This window comes from Triturus cristatus, chromosome 8, assembly GCF_964204655.1.
Source record: "Triturus cristatus chromosome 8, aTriCri1.1, whole genome shotgun sequence".
NCBI classification, from domain to species: domain Eukaryota; kingdom Metazoa; phylum Chordata; class Amphibia; order Caudata; family Salamandridae; genus Triturus; species Triturus cristatus.
Window position 1 is genome coordinate 834555979 of NC_140591.1, and position 12441 is coordinate 834568419.

Consider the following 12441-nt stretch of genomic DNA (forward strand, 5'->3'; position numbering starts at 1 on the left):
ACATGGTAACCTTACTGAATAGAAATCTTAAGTTAACGCTCTGGCTCTCCATGTTCTTTTGTCAAGGTCGTCTTTTCAGGCTCTCAGTCAATCGCTAATACAGTGTAGTATCTATTCTCAAACTAACAATGAAAGGAAAACCAGTATTTTATGCAGAATGGAAAAGAGGCCTAGTAAGGGCAAGTTTTAAAATATTAGATCAATGGTGCACATTTAATATGCATGTGCTCTTTTCAACATAAATGAATATAACTTTGTCAGTATATTAGATTCATATTTTCTGGCATACGGTAAATCTTTACTAATCATGTGTAGGTATGACTAAGAACTACATTTTATATGAAGTATACGTATAACATTAGTGCACACATTACATAAATCCTTTATAATTTCTAGAGTAATCACATTTTAGATATGTGAGGATAGTTTATTCATCAAGACTTGAAAGATTCCCATTTAATACAGTTAAGGCGCACAGTTATGTATGAATTATATAATTCTACAGTGAATGCACTTCAATAATGATGTCAAGTGCAACATTTTTTTATTAATGTCGTTAGGCCACACAGAAGGCACGTGCTAAGTGCCCCTTTTAGGTTATGCATTTGTGACGTGTTAAGGTGGGGCCAAAATTGCCGTGTAATATAGGGAAAGAGGGCAATTCCGGGATTGGTGAAATTGCAGTTTGTTTTGAGATAAAAAGCATATTAGGACATACTGAATTTTCAGGTTTTTTGTGAAAACACATTCATGCTTAATATTCATCCATGTGTAAATGTTTGGCTTTACATGTAAAAGTGGTATACTATAGTGGTATCCTGGCATCAAAGATGAGAAATGTGACTGAATGGCAAGAAACTAAAATATTGGCATTGTGAAGACTAATATCTTGAGCTGTTTGTGGAAGAGAATATAGAATGATGACTAAGAGGAATAGGATGATTGTTCTGTTCTAAAGAGTCAAGAAGGGAGAAACTGCGAGACTTACAAATTGTGGTAATCAGTCCGAGTACAATTTGTGCAAAAGGCTGTATCTTTGAAGGTATGATTGGTAAAAGATAAGGTCTAGATTATAGTTGGTCCCAAGGAATATACTGAGACTTTTGAACAAGGCTATTTAATGAATTGGCAGCCAGTCTAGGCTCGCCAGTAGTGTGTAGAGAAAACCAAGAGCCTAAATAGCATCAAAAGGCAATGGCGACATTACTTATAAAACATAGAAATGGGTGGTGATATCAGTAATTTTACCCCTGTGAATGAAACCTCTTAGATTACATGGGTACTCATAAACATTTGCCATGGGACCGCTAAGTACCATTTGTGGTGTGCCGAGGGCCACAGTGATTCCAGCAGGGTGGCGGGAGGGGGTCTGGGTGGGTCATGGATAGTGTAAGGAGGTTTTAAAACATGTTAAATAAACGGGCAAGCATTTTATCTGCAGGTTAAAAAATGCCTGCCTATTTATTTAACATCTTTTGTCTAAATATTAGTGCAAGCAAATAAACTGTTCACCAAAGGGGCCGCATTTAAAGGTGAAGAGGGCCGCAAGTGGCCCCCGGCCGTACTTTGAGTATCACTGGCTTAGAACTTAAAACACCATAATGCATTGTTAAAAATGTAGGTTAACAGTTTTGAATTTCAGAATACTACTGCAGCACTGCCCCAAAGGAGGCACACACCACGGCTACTGCACAAATATTTTATTCTGGTTGAATTTGAGGTTTTTTTTTGTCAGCAGTAGCACAAAGAACTGAAACCAGAGACCACCACAGTTTATTAAAAAACAATTGTGAATTGTATCCAGTGAGTAGCAAACGGGTTACAAACTGGAAGAGCATCATTGTGTCCTTTGATTTTAGTTTGTTAAAGTTGAGTTCTTTCCTCTTCTAATCGACATTTACCCCCTTGCGCCAGCTCCAAGTTGACTCGAGGCTTCTGTAGATTCATACCATTACTGGAAAGTGGATTCCGTAGCTCAGTCATCCTAATAGTTTAAAAACCTGTTTTCTCTGTGAGGAAAACATTTATCAGATCGCAAAGTTCTTTTCCCTCAAACTCATCATTTTTTGCCTACTCACATCACGTTCTCAATCCTTTGTCCCTGTGTACCTGCACTCACTTTAAATGAACAGCTGCATTCTAGCAGGTTTACGTGTTAATTCTAAAAATGCATGTAAAATAACCTGCAAAGTTGTTCTCTGAAATAGGTGGAACCGATGATTTCAATTGGGGAGGTTTACCCAAGTGGCATTGCCTCTGTGTTGCTCAAAACTTGTTTCGTCTTATTATTAAACTCCTTGCTCTGCTTGACCATTTTGACTGTCTTTTGGCTGCTCATATGTCTGTTTTCTATCAGGACACCGCTGTCAACTCAAATAACCAAATGTTACTGTTGTATTTATCCAACATCGGTTTGGTTTCAGGTGAACTTGTCTGATTCGGGCAGCTTCATTAAACAAGCATTGGCATAGCCAATAGGTCTCGCCTTTGGGACCTTATAAGTGTTTAGCCATGCAACAGTTGCGTAACTAAATACTTATAAGGTCCCAAAAGCGAGACCTATTGGCTATGCACAGCGGCCGTGCGGCCGCGAAAGTGAAAGTGATCGCGATCCAATCACGATCAAACATCAAAGTGGCCGTGCGGCCGAAAGTGAAAGTAATCACGGTAAAACGCGGCGCGCGCGCCCGCGCACATGCACTGTAGCACTAGGCTGGCCTGGTAGCACTTTTTGGAGCCCTCTCAATAAGTCTCGCCAAACCAGCGCATGCGCTGGATCAGGCGAGACCTAAAAAGACATTAAACCCATTGTTACTGGTGTTTTTCTATTTTTTTATTGCTGTCATCTTTTCCTTCTCCCTTATAGGAGCCCAGAGATGCTGCGATCCGATCGGCCATTCGCCCTTGGAGGAAGGCATTCATCTACAGACTCCAACAAAGCTTCTAGTGGAGATGTTTCTCCTTATGACAACAACTCTCCAGTGCTCTCAGAGCGCTGTTTGATAGCAAGGCCAGAAGAAATAGCCAGCAGCTCGGACAAACTGTTCAAGGTACCGGAACAGTATGCTCTTGTTGGCCACATGCAGCCTAAATCAAGGGAAGGACCTCCAGGACCATGGGTTGCAAAAGGTAAGGATTGGCTTTCACAGCTTGAGCTATAACCAGCTTGAATAATGGTTGTTCAGACATGTTTAATTGTGTACTATGTTATGGAGTCAGTATTTTTATAGCGAAGTAATAGCCCTTGAGGGTATCCAGGTGCTCTGGGGGCTTACTTGAAGAGCCATGTCTTCAGCTTCTTCGAAAGTCAAGAATACAGGAGTAGGCTCTGATGTGTTTTTGGTCATTCCAGGCTTTAGGCGTCCAGTACAAGAAGGCGTGGGCCCATGCTCTGCTTTTGTGTATGTGTGGGGTGTGTGCTAGTGAGATACTGGCAGAGTGGAGGTGTCTGGAATGGTGGTGGAAGTGAATGATGCTGTAAAGGTATGCAGGGCCAGTGTTGTGGGAGCTTTCTGGGTGTATTCTTGTGTATTGGATGCCAGTGGAGTTCCCTAAGGTGTGGTGTGATGGGGGCTCAGCGTGGGAGGTTGAAGACCAGTCTGGCTGTTGCGTTTTGGATGGTCTTGTGAGCTGGTTGGTAATCCTTACGTAATGGGTGTTTCCATAGTCTAGTCTGCTGGTGATGAGGGCTTGGCTGATTGCTTTCTTGGTGTTGTTTGGTAGCCACTTAAAGCTTAAAGATTTTCTTCAACAACCTTCATGTGTTGAAGCAGACAGACACCACTGTGTTGACTTGGGTAGTCATGTCCAGTTTGTTTTCTATGATGATTCCAAGGTTTCTCTCTTGCAAGCAAGGTGTAGGGCTGGGTCCAACGACTGCAAGACACACCATGGTTATTGGAACTTGTAGTTTTAGTAGGGTTGATTTTGCAATTGGCTATTAGAATTAGGTGATTCATTGGGAGGCATTCAGGGGGTTGGTTTAATTGTGCTCACGAGGCAGTAGTTAGTTGGTTGAGCACTCGCACAGTGATGCAACGAGGAGGAGAGAAATCAGTTTCATTGCTAGGAAAAGTGCTTAGCATGAGCAGGTAAAGTTAATGAAGATTGGTTCGGGGAGGTTATTGCTCTATGCAAGTTGAGATTGATGCACATTGTGGGGCGTTTAGTTGCACAAGAGGCGAATTTAGTTGATGTTGCTCATTTAGCTTTTTATTTTTATGTTTCTTTACGAAAGATAATGGGCTGTATGTGTTCATGTATTCTATTTGTCTACTAAATAAGTATGGAGTACAGTTTGTATTATGGGTTAAGACACCACAGCTTATGTCTGATGCTGAATGTTCCGAAATACTAATAGCGGTTTTAATTTGAATTTATAGCTACACCTGATGAAGGGCTGTCCAGCCCGAAATGCCTTGGGTTAAAGCGAATACAGCTGCCCATGATGAATTATGTATCCCACATGCTACAGAAAAAGGCTGTATAGGCATATCTATAGCATCTGTAAAAATTGGGTAATATCCGGCCCTTACGTGAATGGAGAAAGTAAAGAGAAAGTTATGGGATAAAATAAGGATTCAATGGATTATTCAATTTAAGATGGAATCTGTGGAATATATTTTGAATTGGCTGTGCGATTGGTGGATGGAGCGTTGTGTCGCTCTAAAGGTTATGAAGTCCAAGGACTGTGGGCCACCAGGTGAAGCCCCATTGAGATGCTTTCTTCCTGAAGACTACTGCCCAGGACTTGTTAGAGTTCAATTTGAGGCAGTTGGCTTTCATCCAGGTGGCCGCTTCTGTCAGGCTTGTGTTGAATTTGTTTCTGGTGTTGAATGTGTTTTGTCCAAGAGAGAGAGTATCACTTGTGTGTCATCGGTGTGAGGATTTCTCTGTTGTGGGCTCACATGATGTAGGCCAGCGGGGTCATGTAAATGTTGAAGAGTGTTGGGGGGCTCTGCAAATAAGATCTCATGCTTCAGAGCCGTAGCGGGGCATGTTGACGACTTCGGTTCTTCCGTTAAGGAAGGAGCAGATCCATTCACGGTCTCTTAATACCTACTTCATGGAGTCTGTTGGATTAGGATGGAGTGGGAAATGGTGTTGTAGGCTGCTGATAGGACTACAAGGATGAACTCTGTGGTTACCGCCCTGTTGGGAATCATCTGGATGTCAACCTTTGCTGCTTTAAGGGTGGCTTCTGTGATGTATTTGGGCCAGAATCTGCATTGTGTGGTGTTGAAAAGCATGTGTTCGGCAAGGTGGTTGGAGTGGCGCCTGTTGATTGCTTTTTCTTGGACTTTGGCTGGGTAGGTAAGGAGAAACATTGGTTGGTTATTGTTGAGTTTGGTCGAGTTTCTTTAGGGAATTCCACGGTTCCAGGAAGGTGGCTTTTCTGATGGAGGTGTTGAGAATAGGGGTGATGGGTGCGCTGAAGGGGACTGCTCTTTTGTCAAAGACATGGTGGGGGGGAGGGGTCCATCGGGCCCCAGAATGAATGGTTTTTATGATTGTTGTGGGTTCCTCTGTGCTAATGATGGTGTTGCATGTGGTGATTGTGTTGACTTCCTTTGTCACTGGGAGACTTCTCGAGAGGGCCAGTCGGTCCGGTTGTGAGGAGAAGTTGCTATATCTGGTAGCAATTTTGCTGCAAAAGAAGTTCGAGAAGCTGTTGCACCGACTTGTGATGGTTTGATGTTTCCGGGGACTCCTGCGGGAGTGGTGAAGTATTTTAGGACTACGAAGATTTCTTTCCTGTTGTTGAACCTAGCATTTATTGGTTCAACTAGCCCCTCCCTCTTGGTTTCTCGGTGTGCTGGTGATTGTTTCATTTACATGTATCTAGCTTTCCTCTACTTTTAAATTACCTTTTTTTAAACTTCATTTTCATACAGTAACAACAGATACAAAAGGATACGTATACGGTGAATATTAAGCAGTACGTTTAGAAGAGAGGCAGAAGGCCTCCCTATTGGCATCCCTTTACAAACTAATTACAACACACAAGTTCCAACATCAACATTGCACAAGTGTGCTGGACAGTGTGGGAATATGTATACTAGTAGTTAGAATTGTATTACATTCCTATATTGCCCAGCACATTTTCTACATTCAGCTTCTTTCTTCTTTTATCCAGACTTTTAAAATTGCATTTGCTTTTATAGATATACAGTGACATATTTAATAGCTAACTGAAAGGGCTAGCAGCACAATTCAGTAAAGCTCATTCTCATGAAGGAGACACCAGATTAAGTAAAAAAATACATTTTAGTATGCAAATAATGTGCCCCTGAGTTAAGACGAAGACGCAACACAGCGAAATGAGAAAGCTCAAGACATAGGCAAACAGTGAGTATTTGGTTTAAGTAGTGATTATATGGTAGTCTGTTTTTGGATCATTTCACAGCATGAGAACACTGTTTATATGTTTTGTTTGTATAAGGGAACCACTTGTTGGTTCCTAAGGAGGTTCATATGTGTGTCGCTACCCAAACAAGGGAAGACCTTGCCGCATGTTTGTCTACTTCCTGCACCGGAAGAACTGACCGAGCTGAATGTCCCCACTCATGGCTTCCCTGCTGGCTCTCTCCTAAGACATGTGAGACCATTCAGCAGATCATCTAGGACCACTGTTAGAATATGCCTGCACTTTGGAAATGTGTCTAATTTGTGTAAGGGCTGCAGTTTGAGCCTCCTATTTACCACACAAAAATACCACGAACCATGGATCACAATTATTCTAGCACTCCAGTGTGAATCCCAGCACATGACCATGGTACATCATTGCAATCAATTCCCATTCACCAGGCAGGGCATTGGGCCTCGGGGGGCTCTTTAGTCTTCACACATGGTTCAGATGCTATAGACACATGGCATACTCCTTAACTTAGCAGCACAGTGCTGCTGTATTTCCTGATTGAGATTATTCAAGTTTAACCAAAGCTTTAAAAATATTCAGAGTTGAGATCTCTTTGCTATATTATCTTTCTACATATTGGAAAAAGGAAAAGGCAGAGGGTGGTGGTTCCCTGCTGAGCAGTACACTTACAGAATAAGTGCTTTGTGGTATTGAAAGTAGTGCTAAACATTCTGATGTTGTCCCTGGAGTGTTAGCTCCTTTTCTGTGGCCAGTCATTTGGATCCTTGTTTTGGGGAAAGGAGAAGTTAAACTGTACTGTCCTACGGGGCTCTCAAGTATTCTGTTCAATCAAGATAGTTATTGTTGCAGAAAATTATTACTACAAAGTGATGGCCTCTAAATTCTGCTGGGCTTAGGTTTTCCGGGCTGGTTGTGGAGTGTTTTGGCCTTTAATAGCTCAGTGAGATCTGTTTCTAACCCTACTTACCAACAGAAAATACGTGCCACCCAACCTCAGAGTACTGAAACGATTGGCCGCCTTTCAAGAGTCCAAGGTGAAATTTCCAAAAGAAATGTAAAGATTAAATTTATGTACCTAAATTGACTTCCCCCTTTTAGCCCTCCATTAAAACAGTATGTCCTATCTAAAAGCAAAATAGAATACACTTAATCATAGATGTATAAAGAAATCCGAAAACACCTATAAATCATCAATAAACCAAACAATGAAAAGCTGCTGAGTAGTCTCTAAACTAGTCTTATCTGATATTGATGTGTTTGCTGTCATGAGGAATCTTTTTCTTTTAGCTTTATGATCTTATGCTGCTTCTCATTCCAGAAGTTCCAGAGGAGCCCTTCAACATTTGGGGCACTTGGCATGCAACACTGAAATCTGGGACAAAAGATCAGGGAATGACAGGTATTCTTTTCGGTTTGTATTGTATATTTCAAATAGTTTGCATAGGTTTGTGTGTATACCAGCTTTGAAGTACGATTATTCACTGTTCTTACGTCACATGTTGTTCGCTGCTATAACATACCTCAGGGAAGTAATTGCTTCCTTGCTCTTCCACCTCTTTGCATGGGTCATCGGAGTCCTGAGCAAAGTGTTGGAATGGCTGGTGATACCCTATACCTTTCGCTCCTAGCCTTAGGCCCTTTCACTCAGTACCTAAATATATTACGGAACAAACACTTGGGGAAGTATTCCTTTCTCAAAGTATTTATTTGAAGAACTAATAATTGGGAAGTATTATTTTTAGAAGTGCTATTTTTCAGGTTTTGAGACAATACTGTTCTAACACTGTCAGCCACTACCTCCCATGTCCCCTGCCTGTCTATGCAGACCTGCGGCTGACAGAGGATGGCTGCCCATGCCTGCTCTCACTGAGCCCACTTTTGGGATTGGGATGGCGATGGCTCTCTGCTGCTACAATGAAAGCAGAGAGCTTTGGGTGTGGGTGGGGAGGAAGGCACAAAGGTTAGTTAGGGATGGTGGTAGGTATGTTTTCTCTATTCGGGCGGAAGAAGGGGAGGGTAATGCGGAGGGTGACTGGAAAGCATGTACGTTTATTGTATTTTGGTGGATGGGTGTGGGTGGCAGAAAACCGGTACTTGTATATTTTAATGTACAGTATGGGGATAAATCCTGAGGGGAGGGGAGGGCAGGTCTGTCCATGACTTCTCCATGCCTCGTCTACCCGGCTCACATCATCCGAGCATGGGAAGAGTATTGAAGGGGGCATATGCTACATAAAATTATACACAAGTGGTTGTCATTAACATAGACTTTTCTACTTCAGAACGTTAAGTGACATTATAAAAAGAAGCTTGAGCTATGCTATCATTGTCAAATCTATGTCACTTGGAACTCTTCAGTGGAAAAAGCCCAGTTATTGGCAAATACCAAACTATAATTCTATAGGCTGTGTATTCATTAATATGTCTTGTATTTTTGGGGGCATTGCTTAATGTGTTTTATTAGTGGAACGGAAATGATATGTTTGTTTGGAAAGCATGGTGGATGAAATAAGTTTTTGGTGTGGGTATGGATGTTTTTAACTCTGGCTAGCTAGAGATTTCGAGCATTTTGGAATTTTTGAATAAACAGTTTGGATATTTCATTGACTTGGTTTGAGAATTGGTAAAATGCGAGATTAAAATATTTTTGTTTACTTTCTCTTTTTTTGTTTTTTCAACTCTAAGGTTCGCATGGAGACATTTATGAAAGCAGTCCCTTGCATCATGGACAATGTTCCCTTTCTCAGGGTAACTTGGCAGTGAACTGGTGCAAATGCCAAGATAATGCAGATAAACTGGACAATGGTAAGCCGGGTCTACGAAGGACTCACACCGCAACTGCTATCACAGAGTGCAAGCCTCATGCGACTGTATCTCGTATTTCCAGCACACCACAAATTGAAGGAGGTCGGCTGAGCTCACATCGGTCTTATCCGAGGTCAGACCAACATGCAACTGCCAGCAGCACAGAGGACATTACTGTGGATGAGTTCCAGTCTACTTGCAAGCACTCAAAACCACCTTTACAACGTCTTCTAGATATCAATAGAAATGATGCAAGACTCCCTCCTCCTTACCCTGGCCAGACAAAGCCTAGCACTGCGCCTACTCACCGACAGTCTGTCTCCTCAGCAGAGCAGGTACCGTGGCGTCCACCACGGCAAGAGACTGATGTAGGCCTTGCAGAGGGAGGGAAAGCTGGAGCAAATGCCACATGCCAATTGGCATCGGGTCAGCAGAAGCAGCTGTCATGGAATATTCCAACCAACCACAAAAACAGTCAAAATGTGGCGGAGCAAGACTGGCAAGAGTGGCAAAGAGAACGTTGGCAGATATGGGAGCTTCTGTCGGCAGACAATCCAGACGCTCTGCCTGAAACCCTCGTATGACAGATATTGAAGCCACAAGAATTTAGCTTTGATAGGATACAAAGAAACAATGGTTACAACAGACTTTTTAAATATTTTTTTTATACTGAACTGACATTTTGTTTCGAAAGTTGTTTATTTCAGAATAACATAATTTACTTTATTAAATAAAAGGGACCTTTTCTATTTGCTGTTGGACAACGGCCAGAAGCAGGCGGCCAGTTAGTTGTGAGTTGCAGCAGGCTCCAACTCATGTTAGAAGACCAGAAGAAGATTTTCTATTGCAGCTGAAAGGCAGATGTTTTTAAAATGTTTTATTATGTTTTGTCATAGCTGAACCGTGCTATTACCTAGCGGCCTGTTCCACCACAAATGTAAGGAGCATTAAAATTTGCGAGATCCCTTGCCGTTCGGTTGGAACTCAAACGTTTATAGTGTACGACTACCCTTGCATAGAGGCCTCTGCTGTATATAAGATTGCATAAATGTTGAACTGTTTTACTAGTTCTTTTAAAACTTCAAGGGATGAACATTGCATTGTAGTTCCATGGTATAGTCAATATATGCAGCGCTGATGATTGCATATTCTATTATCTGTTATGTATGATAATCATATATTAATTGTTCACATACAGAAAGCAACATGGATAATCATGACTGCTTTTAATCGTCACTGCACTTATTTGCCATGATAATCGTTGAATTTCTTGAGCATGCACAAGCTGGTTTCTGTGCTGTACCCCTACCAGAAGGGAAAATGCCTTCTTCCACTGCCTCAGCAAAACACTACCGCGGTACCTGATCGTGGAAAGCCATATTGTTCGTTATAGTATTAGCAAAGCAAGAAAAATATGTGTATATATAAATATATATACATATTCACAAATTACTATGTCCTATAAATGTGCTGCAAGCAAATGATGAAATTTGCTAGTTTTTTAAGAAATTATTTTTGTAGGTGTTACTTGGCAAGCAGTAGTGTAAGGCCGTGCCTAATTTCAAAGTGAGAAGTGTAACACAAACGTCCTGACTTCCATGTTCATTCAAATGCAATTTTATGTACACAGTATATATATAATATATGCACGTATTTATGATGTAAGATTTCATGTATTGTTTCCGAACAATAAACTGGAATCCGAGATGCCCAGATAAATTGTACAGCCAAAAAAAGGGGCACAAAAGTTTGAGGATATATTTTGTTTTTGACCCCTATAAGGCTTCAGTATGTAAAGCACTAGCAACCCAGACACCTAAAAAAAAATTATATTCGAGTGGGGGATGTTCACATTTTACTTGATAACGGATTCCCATGTTGCATTTTAAGAGTGGTATTCCAATATTTGGAAAACTCCAACTTCTTTACAAAGATTGTGCCAAAGTTTGCAAGGATGTACATCGCTCATAAATCTGTAGTAGGAAATATGTTCGACTTTAAGGGGCCAAGTGATTGTTTTGGCATGTATAGCAAGACTGCTCCTGGTGGCAGTGTATGTCAGTATTGCAACAGAGAACTTTTGCTTGATTGAGGATAAGATGTCCAAGACAGCAGCTTTACAAAACACAATTGTCTTAATTGGGATGCAGTTCGAGACCTTCTTTGCGATGTCATGTTCATGTCAAAATCTGTGCTATAATTAAGGCATAAAAAAAGATGAGCAAAAGTATTTTATCAGTCATCATTTTGTTGTACTGCCAATGTCGACTGTATTATTGTTACTGCAATATCTTTGTCTTGGAATGTATGCAATCCAACGTACTTGCAACCTGACTGGATTACAGTTTATAAAGTATCATTCCAGAATCCTGTTGGGTAGTGTTTAATACAAGTGAAAAAGTGGTGAATATATCACAGAAATATCACAAGGGTAAAACTTCATAAGTGTTTGAAAATATTTTGTTACCTCTGCTGAGCGTTAATTTCACAGATATGATGATTTGCGCCAAAGGTGACAATTGACCAAAGAAAGAGAGAACGGAAAGCGGAGATCTGATTTGACAATGTGCACTGCAAAGCGCATTTCGGTTTAGGAAACGACGGGATGAGCTAAAACTAGGGTATGAAATCAACAAATCTGAAACTTTTTCATATATTTTATAACGATAAGGCCGACCAAAGGCCTGGCCTGTCGTTTTAGGCCAATGTAAGCAAGAGACTGAACTCTAGGCGACACCGCCTCATTCTAGGTGCATGTAGCAACATAGGAGGCTGATGGGAGAGTCTATGAGGGAGAAACTGATGCAAAGGCAAGGGCAGTTTTTACCATAGACGATATTGTGCATAATACATAACACCTTAAATTTGATCCAATGTTCCAAGGGTAGCCGTAGCAGAGGTCTCTGAGCCAATACAATGTTGTCGATTTTGCAGAGTCACATGCCTGTAGAACTTTACATTTTTGAATTCTTTGTAGTTTCCTTACCTTTCCTCTGGATCCTCAAGTAAGGGCCGTTACAGTAGTTAAACCTGGAAAGCACATGAGCGATGACCACTGGTGGGGGCTATGTATGTTGAGTGGTAAGAATGGAAAGTCCTGGTCTGTCCTGTTCAGAACAAAGAATGAGGTGACTGCATTAATTTGGGCTCCAAAGGAGAGTCATCGACTCTAACCACATAGTACATTTTGTGCCAACCTTTAAACCATAAGATGCATTTGGCACATCAGTCATTGACTTAACTCACATGGACCATTT

At 41.3% G+C, this 12441-nt stretch overlaps 1 protein-coding gene across 2 annotated transcripts in view; it reads left to right on the forward strand.

Moving 5' to 3' along the window:
- ARHGAP6 (Rho GTPase activating protein 6) overlaps positions 1-11551 on the forward strand; it is a 1083331-nt gene extending 1071780 nt beyond the window's left edge. For both annotated transcript variants that reach the window (XM_085622292.1, XM_085622293.1), the window contains exons 11-13: positions 2867-3129; positions 7698-7778; positions 9065-11551. In XM_085622292.1, the coding sequence (XP_085478418.1) occupies positions 2867-3129; positions 7698-7778; positions 9065-9768 (1048 nt within the window). In that variant the 3' untranslated portion in view covers positions 9769-11551. The remainder of the gene's footprint in view (positions 1-2866; positions 3130-7697; positions 7779-9064) is intronic.
- Positions 11552-12441: the final 890 nt, after the last annotated feature.